General features: G+C 44.6%; 1 protein-coding gene across 1 annotated transcript in view; it reads right to left on the bottom strand.

Annotated features, from left to right (window-relative positions):
• RYR2 (ryanodine receptor 2) overlaps positions 1-14,071 on the bottom strand; it is an 875,416-nt gene that overhangs the window by 580,746 nt on the left and 280,599 nt on the right. Inside the window, exon 3 of the mRNA XM_059715710.1 lies at positions 13,250-13,354. Within this exon, the coding sequence (XP_059571693.1) occupies positions 13,250-13,354 (105 nt within the window). The remainder of the gene's footprint in view (positions 1-13,249; positions 13,355-14,071) is intronic.

Genomic DNA, 14,071 nt, shown 5'->3' with positions numbered 1-14,071 from the left:
ATCACTTAAACCGGTGATTTACTCCAACTGTCACTGGTCAGAGGCTGCACCTCAGTGAATACTTTTCACAGAAGCCAAGGATAGTCCTGAGGGAGCTCATCAAACAGCAAACTGTCAGGGAGCTGCCTATGGAGCCAGAGGCTGTAAAAGGTTGTTGCATCTGCTTCTGGATCTTCCAGAGGTACAGTTCCTTTGTCATGTTTCAAGTCCCTCTGAAGTATGTAGGATAACATGTGCTAATACTTTTTCCTCCAGAAATGGCTATGTGCATGCATAGAGTAATTAAAGGTAATTCAAGGGAAAAGCTGGTACAGCAATGCAAATTGGAAGGGTGATATATAAAAATTACTGGGCTACCTATTTTGATCTAGGAAAGGGGTTTTCAACCTGTGGTCCACAGACAGACTATGTCTAAGGGGTCCACAAAAGATAACTATGATCAATCAAAAGTAGATATATATCCACATTTATAATTAAAAGGGGTCCGCAACTCCATTTGAAATTTTTTAGAGGTCCACAAATGAAAAATGGTGAAAACCACTGATCTAAGACAATCAGATCTGTGCCAAATGAGACATCTATTTACAGCGAAAGAAAGGAAGAGAAAAAAGGAAGAAAGGTAACATTTCTCTTTGTGACATGTACAGACAGCGCTCTCAAAGCTCTACATTTTATTTTTTTTAAATATAAAGAACAAATCCTCATACATAAGTAGGTGTGTGGGGGATGTATCTACTACCTTTTGGTCAGAAAGATTAAAGAAAGAAATCTTCATTCCTGACCTATTCTAAATCTCACAATTAGAATAACTTAATTATCAACAGCCAAGGCATAAAATACTTAAAAGCATTCCTCTTTCATAGGCTTGTTTTATTTTGTTTTGAGGGGTTTTGTATTTATTGTTATTACTGGGACAAAAGGAAAAAATAGAAAATTCTCCACCAGTATCCAAAAAGGCAACCATTGAAGAACAGCCACACCTCAAACAAAATTCTTTGTCTACAAACAAACAGCTATTAGATATGAGGCAACGTGTACTCTCAACCATTCTGTTGTCTCCACTGATATTATATATTTAATGAAAAGTGAAGCTATTTCATATTGCAACTGGAAGCTACTCCTGTGTTCTTTTTATTATAGGCTTTTATGCACAATTCTATCCTCAGGCCTTTAACAACATTTCAGAGTTGTTCAGTGACAAGTCCCTCAAAATACTGCAAGACTAGACTCCAACACATCCTCCAACAGTAAAGAAATGGAATGAAGCAGTCTCCATTCCTTCCCAGATTCTGTCCTCTTCCGTTCACCATGCCAAATTGTGTGTCTGATGAATAACTACCTATTTCACTGTTCCCAAACCCATTATGTAGCTGGTTACACACTGCTCCCCCTCCACCCCTCAAGGACATGCATATCCATACTTTTAACCAATGTGCACAGGTTACATATGCAAATATTGATGCATGCACATAGCCCATAATCATCACAAGGCATTTTAAGATGGTGAATCCTGCAGGAAGAGTTAGCACTTAATTATGCCTTAAAAAAACTGTTAGGAAAATTTGGCATTCAGGTTTTCCGGGGAAGTTTTTACATTTCTGGGGAAACAGCCGATGTTGCACATCCTCAAGGAACATCACAGAAAGAACATATGCCCTTAGGGAAAAGACAAAGGTGACTTGAAATCCCCTCTGTGCTCTATCACAACAAGTTGTCCAACGCTCCTCAAGACTACTTATTGCTGAAGACTCCCCTGACACTCTCTTGACCCACCCTCTCCTCCCCCCAACCTGACTACAAACACTGTGCAGAGCTTGCACATTGAGAATTTTACAGCCATTCCAATGCTTCATATGAGTACTATATGCCATTATAGTGATGAAAAATTTGAGGTTCCCTGAATATCTAAATTCATGTGCCATTTATCCCAAATGTACCAGGAAGGTGCAACCTTAGTAGATTTCTTGTTTCTCAAAAATGCTTATTGGTGTTGTAAACACTTCATACAAAACAAACAAAATAATTCTGTACATAATTATGATTTCAGTTCAATGTGACTGAATCATTTAGCTCAAATTACAACAGTCATTTAATCTGTCATAATCCCTTGGTTTTTTGGAAGTACTGAATTATCTACATAATGTCTAATATATACAAGGGCCATGTAGAGATGTTCCTAGGATCTGATCTACAATACACAGCTTTAAGCAGTGTGATTGTAGATCAAACACCAAGTGTACAGATGTTTTCCAGAACTGGGAGACTGATAATAATAAATCAGGGTGGAAGGAAGGGGATGGGCAAAGGGAGGGGGGAAGGGGTTGGCAGGATTGGGGGGGGGATGGTTGGGGAGGCTAGCAAGTCAGTACAGAAATAGGAGTAATTGTTGGTCTAGATTTGCAATGTACCCATGTTCAGGTCAGACCAGGCATGGGTTACAGTAGACTAATCTATGTAGTTCACTTCCTAGGTAAACTAAAGTTAGATCAGGCCAGCCATTTTTTACCTGATCTAACGTTCTCAAACATCTATACCAAGCGTGGGGGCAAAATATGGCCCACGGGCCAGATCCGGCCTACGAGGCCATTCTATCTGGCCCACAAGGACCCTAAAAAGATTTCAAAAATTAAAATTTATCTGTCCTTGATTCCTGTCAAAAATGACAGGAGCCAGGGGCAGTAGGATGCAGGGGAATTCTCGACGGGCTCCCGCAACAGCAGGGCCCATCTGGCCCCACCCGCACAGCTGGAAGCCCCAGCAGGGACTTCTGGCCAGGGACCACGTGGCTGCTCTGGCACGGGAAGTTCAGGCAAGGGGGGCAGGGGGAATGGCAGGAAAGGAGCTGGTGCAGTGTGGGGAAAAACAGCCCCTCCCCCGCCCCATGGCCGGTGCTCCCTACTGCAGCTGCTTGCAGCCCATGTAGGGCTGTCCTGAGCAGGCACAGGCAGCCCCACGCAGGTTGCGGGCTGCAAGCAGCTGCAGCGCGGGGTCCCAGCCACGGGGCAGGGGAGGGGCTGATTTTCCCCATGCTCAGCACCAGTTTGTAACACTGCCCGGCGCGGCAAATGGGGGGGCCGCAGCAGCTGATGCCGGTGCAGCCCCAACAGGTGAGCCCAAAGTCGGCGTGGGGCCCAGGCTGGAAGGAGCAAGTTACAAGCTGGCACTGAGCACATGGGGGGGAAAAACAGTCCCTCGCCTGCTGCGTGGCTAGTACCCCACACTATAGCCGCTCGCAGCCCGCAATCCACGTGGGCTGCCTGTGCCTGCACAGGACAGCCCCACACAGGTTGCGAGAGGCTGCAGCAGGGAGCGTGGGCCATGGGGTGGATGGGGGGCCGCTTTTCTCTGTGCTCCACACCAGCTCCTTCCCTGCAGGTGAACAGGGGGTCAGGGCTATGCGTTGCTCCCCACCTGTACAGCAGGGCTAGGGGGGCACTGGGAGTGAGCGGGTGTGGGAGCACAGAGCCCACACTGGTGTCCCAGGGCCAGCACCAGCAGGGCCCAGAACAGGGTGGCAGGGGTACAGGGTCCCGGCCGGCAGGGGCTCTATGGTGCTGGGCCAGCTCTCCCCTCTCCCTGCTGGTGCAACTCAGCCAAGCTCCACGGACCCCTGCCACCCTGTGCCCTGTTCTGCGCCCCACCGGTGCTGGACCTGAGACATTGGTCCCAAGATGGTGACCAGGGGGTGGAGCACCTGTCAAGAGGTGGGGCTACACATGTGGCCCTCGACAGTTTGCCAAAACTAGGTAAGCAGCCCTCCGCCCAAAATAATTGCCTGCCCGTGATTGATACAATACAGCACGTAGATCAGTAGGTCAATCTATGTGTAAGATCCACACATGAGTGAACTAAGAACAGGCAGCCATATTTCCCTGATCTAACCTCCTAATTTGTGTACATTTTGGCACTTACATCAATCTAACTAAGGTTAAATCCACCTAAGTGTAACATCTGCAAATCCCCAAGAGCTACTTATAATAGCGTGAAGGCTGAAAAGTCAAGAACTCTACGTTTGAAAATTAAAAGAATTAAAACAGTCTTTGCAAACTTATTTCAGCCCACCCATTCAAATGCACTGTGTGAAACAGTCTTTAATTACTTATTCCGAGCATAATTCAGATGCCCAATTTAGTACACAGGATAGACAGTGCGGCTTTAATATTTTCTTTCCTCTTCGTTCTATAATATGCAGCACATGTCTTACTTATTGTACGTTATTCAAACGTTTTGCAAAAGATGGAATTAATTTCCTAAGAGGTTATCTGGAACCCTCATCATAATAGTGGCCAAGTACGTCAACCATTAACACATTTATTTTCATAGCATCCATTCATCTGAGTGGACATGTTTTTCTCCCCATTTTAAAAAGGAGGACCTAAGGCACAGAGAAGGGAAGATCAAATTTGGGTACTTAATGTAGACTATATATAGGCCTATGCAGCATAAGCAGTGAGTAAAAAACAGTACTATAACCTGAATCAAACAATGCTATTCAAAGCATAACCACATTCCAGGGAAAGTGTGGATGTCAGGCGTGGACATTTTCAGGGAACCTAAGTCAAAGCTGCAGAAATATGACTGAACAGCAAGTCAAGGGCCTTTATCCTAAATACTCTGTATTACAATTGCATCCTAAAACATTCATAACTTAAGGTGATCAAATGTATTAATAGTTATTTTGCCATAATAAATATACTTTTGCTAACACATTCAAATGATTATAGCAGTGTTGCCCCATGAGAGTTGGCAATACTGTTATAGACACAAAGGCAGCCATGAGGATGGAAAAAGCCAAGCAGCCTGGTCAGGCCACAGGCCAGTTAGTAAATAACTGACCAAGGCCAAAGGGTAAGTCATAAAGGAGATAAATCTTTCTGTCTGCTATCTCAAAAATATAAATTTCTATTGATTAACAAGTTCTTAATTAAGAAAAGATTAGTGGTTGATTAATAGGCCGGGGTCAGACAACCTAAAAATAAAGAATCTTAGCTAAGTTGATCCCTTGACCCCTTTTCCCAGGGCCACTAAAATCTGGTTCCATCCAGTTCTAAATGTTCCAGTGAAACAAATACATTTAAATAAAAGCAATCAGAGATCAATCATTAGCATGTCAAATCAACCATCTATAAATATTAGGCCTGGGGCAAGGGACAACGTGGACCTTTTCCAAAGCCCAGCAGAAAAAAACTCAGCAAGAGTCTCCAGGAAAGCAGAGACTCCTGGCCAGCTGACCTGTTCTTCCTGAATCCACTGCTGCATAACCATGGTCTTTATTACTACCACTAAGTCTTTGCTATTTGTGTATCCTAATAAAGTTTTTGAGGTGAGACTAGAATGGTCTCACTGATCTATTAATCTCACTCCTAACCACAAGTCCAATCCAGGGTAACACCAGGATCTGATTTTTCCAAGCTTTTAGCATCATACAGGATTTTACTTTTTCAAAGCACAGTTCCCATTGACTTGTTACTTCTGCAAATCAGAGCCCAGGTTTCAAGTCAGGCACACAGAAAATGAGGAACACACAGCTGGTGACCAACTGTGAACAGTTTATTCCATCTGCCTTGCCTAGCACCACACAGCAACTCTGAGGACACAGGCTACTGGCAGTGGAGGCCAGTTCAGGTGGTACTTGTCACTGGCCAAGATGGGATAACAGCGGCAGGGATCTGCCTGAGGTACTGCTGCCAGTGGTCCAGCTCTCACTCGGGGCATGGGCTGCTGCCACAGGAAGCCCAGAACCACAGCCCACTACAGTGGCAGTGTTTCACCCATAATACTGCTGGGGCTGCATTGGGAGAAGCCACCATGGCCAGAGCTGGGGCTCTCAAGACCTGTGGGTGAGAAGCTCTCCTCCACAGGACACACAAAAGCTGGCATCTGCAGCCCTGCCCCTCGTTTACCCCCAGAGCAGGGGGAACAGAGGGCAAAGCCTCCAACTTGTTCCCCAGCCCAGGCAGTCCTGGTCTGAGGAAGAGGTGAGAAGCATTACCTTTTGCTCCCCTCCCCTCTTAGACCATGCCTGGAGGATTGTGGCAGCAGGGTACAGCCTCCCCATCTGCTCCTCATACTGGGGATTCTGATCTAGTGAGTGAGCAGGGACACCTTTCCTACCCCAGTTCCTGGTCCCCAGGCTTTAAAATGCCATCCTTGCTGCCCAGATGTGCAGCTGGGACAGCATTTAAAGCCCAGAGGATGACCAGAGGGGTTGTCCTCCAAGGCTGTGGGAAAGGTTGGGTGTTCTAAGCTGCAAGGCTGATAAAGGGAGGGGTTTGATCTGTGACCACAGTAATGAAATCCAGAGTCACATACTGCCTCTCTGGAGGGAGAGAGTTGGAAAGCTCTGCACCCTGGGATACTGGAGGGCAGCATGAGAGCTTCTGTCATTAGGATAGAGCATCAGAAACTATTTGATGCAATTTATACCTCTTAACAAAAGGTAGAAATTTCTACCAAACTAGTTAGTTTTAATCTGGTAAAAAATGTTTGTACACTAAGAGTTTCTACCATGAATGCCACGTGCCCCTGGAGACTGGGGGGACATGGCAAGCTCCCACAGGTGGCAGCGGTGCTATCAGCAGCAGGAGCGTGGTGGCTGCAAGCAGGGAGCTCCCGCAGGCAACCACAGTGCCATCGGCAGTTGCGGGGGGAGGGGGATGGCGAGCACCACCCAGCGGTCAGCGACCACCCACAGACATCACCAGCAGCATTGGGTGCACCGCCACACTCAGGGGGTGCACGTGCACCCACATGCACCCCCTATGCATCTCCAATGGTTTATACCAGTAAACTAGAGATTCCACTGATAGAAATGTAATGTTTGTACACACCTTCTGTAAAAATTTATGGCCTCAGATATGCAAGAGGTAAAATTACATGATCCAGTGGTCCCTTCAAGCTTCAACATTATCTATGAAACTTCTTGGTTTGCCATTTTTTATATGCAAAATTAACCACAAAAAACATGCTAAAATAATTTTATTTGCATTCAAATAGAAGAGAAATGCTATAATTAAAGTTGCCTGTGCAATCTTAATGCAAATTTCTTGTGCCTATATATTACAAATCAATGCCTATTTTATAATCACTCAATTCCCCCCACCCCACTCAGTGCACATTTTGTGCATGTTCCCTACTACTCTGTGCATTCTGTGCACAAGACAGACCTGCTCTAGAGATACATTTAGGTTGCACAGAGAAAATAACAGCTTTTTGTAGGACCTTAGCCTCATTTCCTGCCAAAACAGTGAAGTATGTCATGAACAGCAATCTGGGTTTTCTGTTCACCATGCTCATACCATGCTTTCACCTTGAAGGAGAAAATTAAGGAAATGGTAGCAGGTAAGTCTGGCAGGGGGTAGGGGGGGAATTGAGGCCCCCATAGTGAGGAAGGGAGAGAGTTGTGCAGGTCTGCGGATGGGGATACTGCCCAGCTGGGGCAATGCATGGGGACTGGGGCCCAGGGCCCGAACATACAGCCACAGGGCCCAGGCAGGGAGCAGGCTGGAGCTAGTCCAGGGGGAGGGGCGGGGGGCTGCCTCCCCACTGTTACACACACTCCCGGGGGGGGGTGAAGGGGGCATGAGCACCCCAGATTTGTGCATGGGGCAGGCAGTAGGCTGCCCACTGTGGACTTAGCACTCCCTACTCTTCTTCCGGGGCCTCTACATCTCAGTGGGCAGGACCCAGTGCAGAAGCTCACTGCCACCACGAGCCCTGTGCACCCATGGCAAGGTGCCTCCTGCCCACCCAACAACAACAGGGGTGGAGGTGCAGAGTTGTGCCCCTCTCAGCTGTCAGAAAGGCACTTGCCATGGTTGTGTGGGGGTCGCAGTGGCAAGGAGCTGCCCCGCCTGGTCCCACTCTGCCCTGCCACACTGGATCCCAGCTTCTGGGCTGCAGAGGCCCCAGAGGGAGGATAGCAGGGCAGGGAGTCCTGAGCTCAGAGTGGGCAGCCTGCATCCACACACCCCCACAATGGGTTCCACTCTGGTTGTGCCACCCATGGGGAATGGGGAGCCAGGCTCTGTGCTCTGCTTTACAGCAGCAGCTGCCACCTCCTGTGGGTGACATCCAGGGTTTGGGCACTGCTGCAGGGGGCTGCAGACCTGCGTCCTTGGCCCCATAGCCTTGGCAGCTGGGGGGCCCCTTCATCAGGGTTGTGGGGGGCAGGGGGTTGTGGGAGGGGACTGAGGGGCACCAGCAGGGTCAGGGGGCTGTGGGTGGAGATTGAGGGGAACCAGCAGTGCTGGGGGGGGGGGCTGTGGATGGGGAGTGAGGAGCACCAGCAAGGGTGGGGGGCTGTGGATCAGAAGTGAGGGGCATCAGCAGGGCTGGGACACTGTAGTTAGGGAATGAGCGGCACTGGTAGGGCTCGAGGGATGTGGGTGGAGTGTGAGGGGCACCAGCAAGGCTAGGGGGCTGCAAGTTGGGAGTGAGGGCAATGGTATGAGTAGGGCACCAGCATATCAGGGCTGCTCAGCACCACAAAGCAGTGTGGGGGAGACAGCCACAGCTGGACCCATGTCCTAGTTAGCAAAGGGGGTGGGGGGAGCTCTGATTTTCTATGATAAAAAACCCAAAGTCAAACGTTACAATTTATAGGTATTTAGAATTTTTTTATTATAGTGATTGAGGCACTGGTAGACTTCCAAATAGCTTTAAAATTGAAATCTATCACTGTGTTCAACAGATACCTTTATATATAGTAGTGTTTCATTTTAGTTACAGAAAAACACAGATTTGGAGGTTTTTAATTAGCAAATTTGTGATTTTTATCAGAGAATTTGCTATTTTAAAACAGAGAAAGCCAGGACCCCTGGTTATGAATGAGGCATGGGAATACAAGAAAAAAAGCAGCTGAATGTTGCCCTGAAGAACTGGATTCCAACAGAATGCGTGTGTGTTACTAGGCATGCAACTTAGACCACACTTTTCATGGGTGATCACATTGTCCTCCGCCTTCAACTTTTTTTCTGTCCCACACTTAAGACCCTGGGATCTAATCTACAGAAGTGCTGAGCTCTCAAAGCTGCAACTGATGTTCAGAGAACATATGAAGTGCTATATAAGGCTGAGTAAGGCTGAGTGCAGCATCTGGTTTTAGGAATCTCAGCTTTGGCACTCAAATTAGTGGATACTTCTGATCTTAATCATTCTGTGCCTCAGGGGCTAATCTGTTAGGGAACTTTTTACATGTGCTCTGGGGATGGAGTTTGGGGGGACAGCACTTTAATTAGAGCAGCTCTTAGAGCCAGTGTTATTAAAGCACCACAACATCTCGTGTATCTGTGTCCCTGTGCTTAAAAATGGTGGGAGGGGTGCCAACAAGCTTTAGCTCAAGCACCCGCATCACTATTTCAAAGTACAGGGATGCTGATGCACAAGACTCAGGAGGCTGCTGGAGTGTGGTAACTGCTATGCTCCATCAGACTCAATTATTCAAGTCTGCTCCAACATGCTGTAATTACAGCACATCAGAGCAGCCTCCACGCTCATGTACAGGCACCCTAAAATGGCAAAAATTATTTTGTCTCATTTCACAAGGACATTGTGAAAGCACATGAAGTATGCAAATACTACAGTAAGGAGCACTATAAAAAAGTTCATCCAGAAAAAAATTAATGCCTTCAGAGCAGATCTTGCAAAAACAAGGCATGGAGATGCAAGTTGGACAATGAGGAGGAAACAACATTTCGAAATGTTTCCATTTGATGACTGAGGTAAGGGTTCTCTGGAAAAGACAGTATACAAAACCACATTTAAATATTGTAGCATATTGCTTATCAATACGAGACCTAATTCAGATTCCACCAGCCACTTAAATTTTGGAGTTTCCTCATTTTTTATTGACTTCGTAAGATTAATAGTTTCCTTTTTAATTTATTTGTGTATGTAGTAGGGCACATGTGCACGCATACACATACACACACACACACAAGGTAAAAGGCAATGTCCCTTTAAACCTTTACCATAATACTGGAACACTGACTTATGATTTCTCCTTTTCAATCAATTATAAAATGAGAAACAGGAGACTACACACAGCAATCAACCTGTGGACTTCAGTGCTTTGATATACTATGGGTGGATTTCAGTGGTTACATAATCATAGGGCTGCTGAAAAAAATACATAATTATTTTATATCTGATCATTAGTATACAGGGGAACTGTCAGCGTTCCACAACAAAGCAACCGCTGCCTAGGGCTAGGAAGAAACACTCTCAAAAACAGAGTATTACATATATTGTTCATTATGGAGTTTCTTGCACCTTCTTCTAATGCATCGGATATTAGCTTCTGATTAAATCAGGTTGATGGATTCAGAGTGTTGGATTAGATGAACCATTAGTCTTACCAAGTATGTAAAGTCCTGTGTAGGGATGTATACACAAAAATATGATACCCGATTCCATACAGAACCTCATACATATGAATTATGAATGGAAGAAAGGCCAAGATCACTGGAGGTCAACTTTCAAATTTATTTAAAACATTGAAAAAATAAATTATTGTTCTTTTCTTAGTCCCTATGATCAAGGGGTAAAAAAACCTCACTGGAATATTTTCACATTGTATTACATTATTGCTGATGTTCCTCTTAAATGGAAAGGTACTGCATAGTATTTATGAGCTATCCATAATCAAAGAGTTCACCTGGTAACACAAGAATAATTTTTTTAACACCATTTCCTTAATGCATTCTAACCTAGCTTGTTGGAATGAAAAGTAACAAAAAACTGAGAAGGCTTCCTTTTACAGGGCCTCTGTATTGCGGACAGCACACTAGAGATACTTGAGTCTAGTTTATAAGAAAAAATTCTGGAACTCGTAATACTGCCTTTTCTCAATCAAATGAAAGGAAACAAGGTTATTACAATTAAAATTTGGCATCACTCCTGAAAGATAGTGCTTCGGATATACACACATAATTACTTCCACTTGTAAAGTTTAAATAAAAGTATATCATTTGCCAACACTTGAAACTCACAAGTTCACAACAATTACTGCAGCTAGAAAACAAGCTTCCTAAAAGTAGAGCCTATAAATACCTAGAGCCAGCAGACTCTGATATAGCTGCGGTGTACCCTTCTTACATCCCCCCAGTAAAGGGTCATACACTTTCATTTCCTCCAAGTACCCCCTTTCTTGGGGTTCTGGTTTATTAAAAGAACCAAGTTAAAAAGTCAACTTACACACTTTCTTCAGGCTCCTGCTGTGCCCATTGATTCTTTCCCAAAACCAAGGCACTGCTACCTTGCACACCCTAAACTTCCTATTTTAAAAGGTTACCCCTCATAGCATTTAGCTCTAGGCCAACCTTTCCATTTACCTGGTGTGGAAAATCCCTCTCTAGATAGTCTGTACCTCTTGACTCCTTCCTGCTACCCACTAGTGTCCATCCAAAATGCTTCATCTGGGCACTCTGGAAAATTGTTACTAACCTACCCTATCCCCAAACAGGACACCGAAACTCAGACTTGCATTCTGATTCCCTGTCATATGGCCTCTGGACTAAGTAGTAAAATAGTCACAGGTGCTGCTAAACACAAACCTGCCTTAAAGGACAGCTCAGTCTATAATAGTCACTATATTCCCAATAGAAAAATTGCAATAAAAAAGTAGTTGTAAACATTAAAGTGTTTATTACTGGACTTAAATATGACTCCTTTTCATATTGTCATGGTCATTTTGAAATCCTAATGGGCAAGGGCACCATTTATTCTATTAGACTGGTACAACATACATTTGCTCCGTGGCTCTGCATGCTCCTTGAATTTGCCGCCAGTGGTATTCCTTCCATACCTGTCCCATACCTATGTTTGTTGGGGGCAGTGTGGGAAGCCACAAGGATATATCAGCTGAAGTTCTCAAGTTCTAGTCTGTACATATTGCCATCACCACTTTCTCACTACAACATTTTTGAGCATCCTTGGTGATTGCAGTGGCGGTGGGGGGTTGGTAGCTCCTGCTTTCTTGGTACATGCCCATGCTACATACTTTTATTTCTAGAGTAGACTTTCCCTGTGAACTCAGTTCGCTCGTATTTACAATAGCTGCAAACTCATGAAGGAGTGGTCCCCTTACTGGGAGCATGGATTTACTTAATCTAAGAACATGCGACATTGATATAGTAGTTCTACTTCTACTGCAATTAGTCCTTGGAACAAATGCTCGGTGACACCACATGCTCTGGACAATGTATGGGGATGTTCCTGGATTTTGTTTCCTGACTGTCATTCTTAGGCTGAATGCTTGGCGTTTTGTGTGACTGATTGCTACATATTAGTTTCAAGCTTGCTCTCTAAAGGTATTCCCAGAGCCAGCAGGGGTCTGCTACTCCTTTGCCAGATTTCTTGAATGACAGATTTGCTGCTGATTTCTATCTCTGTTTTGTCTCTGCATGTAAGTTCTGTGCCAAAAGCTCAAACTCCTTGTCACTCTTCCTCTATGACAAACAGTTTATAGGATTTTGCCCAGGAGTATGGCATTCAAATTAAATTTTGCAAAGGATGTGTTGAGAACAAAGCTACGTAACTGCAAGCTAAAAGAACTAAACAATTTACATAACATTATTTATGCAACCATGATTTATTTGTAGATATTTATCTGTTACCCAAACTTAATATTATTTCTGTTTCTTTCTCTGCTCCAGAATGGAAAGATGGCAAATTTCCAAATTCAACTAAAACTGCTCATTAATATGACAATCTTCAGCTTTAAAGCTGAATTATTTGATGTTTTAGTTCAAGCCACATAACATACTGTCATTATGTCCAACCAAGACCCAAGCATGCCTGTTTCCACATTTAGAGATTTCCCACCATTTTTATTTTATACACGGATTCTATTAATATGAGGTTAATCTGCTCTATAGCAACACAGTCCTGTCATTTGGATAGCGACATAACTCTTCAGATGGACAGATTTAACTATTTTTAAACATAACATTAATTTTGCTATATTGATAGTAAGACCTTATAGTAAGTACTCTCTCAGTAGCCTTAAATCATCATTTCTATAAAGAGCCCTGATTTGTGCTGACACCTGATCTTGAGAGATGCTACATACCCATAACTGGAAGTTGAAAGTGCTCAGCACATACCAGGATTGGGTCTTTATACTGCACTGAAGGAGGAAACTAAAATGAAACATGAGGAAGGCACCTGTCCTGGTCTCAGAAGGTTGTAGTTCTATGAAAAATGCTATAGCCCAATGAAATCAAGAAGCCTAGACCTCATAACTTACCCCTTCTGCTTTCTCTTCAGTGTTTGCCAGCATTTCTTGAAGAGCCCGCACTGACAAGGACTGTTCCAGCACAAAAGTACAAATGGAGAGATCTGGTGGAACATTCTAAATGAAGAAAGAATGAGATTACATGAGTGAGGTGTATGCCATCAGTCAAAAGTTGTTATAAATCAATTCCTAAAGCTGCCACATTTGTTCTACCCTTGTTCCCCTACCCTTAATCATTCAGGTTCAGTAAGAAAATGCTGCTTTTCTTCTGTACCACCCTTTGCTACCAAGAACCAGTGAATAGAAATATCAGTTTCAGACTTTTTCCAAGAAAATCAGTTCAATAGTTAAGCCATGTTTAGTAGAGTGCTACTCTCCAGTGCCTTCTTTTAGAAGACACTCTTCCAGCATCTTCCCTCTCCCACTCCTTGCCCACCCCAGGAGCATGTTGCACCCTATACTCTGTTTCTCCAGCAGGGAGCAGAACATGTTCCTGTGCTGCAGGGAAACACAGGCTGACCATTGGCAGTCTGGGTCAGCCAATCAGGACTACCCTATGCATTTCTGCCATCTGTCACCAGGCAGACTAAAAGAGCCTGCAGAACACCTTGAGATGTGTGCACAGGGGCTCTCCCTGGCTACACAGTGTCAGCACTGCAAACTTCAGGACCTCAGCATGAGGTTGTAATTAAGTTTTTCTCCCAGGAGAACAAACCTGGAAGAACTCTCCCAAATTACTTGAATGTGTATATGCAGCCCCAGTCAGGCCACTAGTTCAATGCAGACAAATGTAACTGTTGAAACATTTCAAATGTCTTTGAAATGCTTTAAAGG

Source organism: Alligator mississippiensis, chromosome 1 (assembly GCF_030867095.1).
Source record: "Alligator mississippiensis isolate rAllMis1 chromosome 1, rAllMis1, whole genome shotgun sequence".
NCBI lineage: Eukaryota > Metazoa > Chordata > Crocodylia > Alligatoridae > Alligator > Alligator mississippiensis.
Note: the sequence above shows the minus strand (reverse complement) of the source record. Positions and strands in the feature narration are given on the sequence as shown.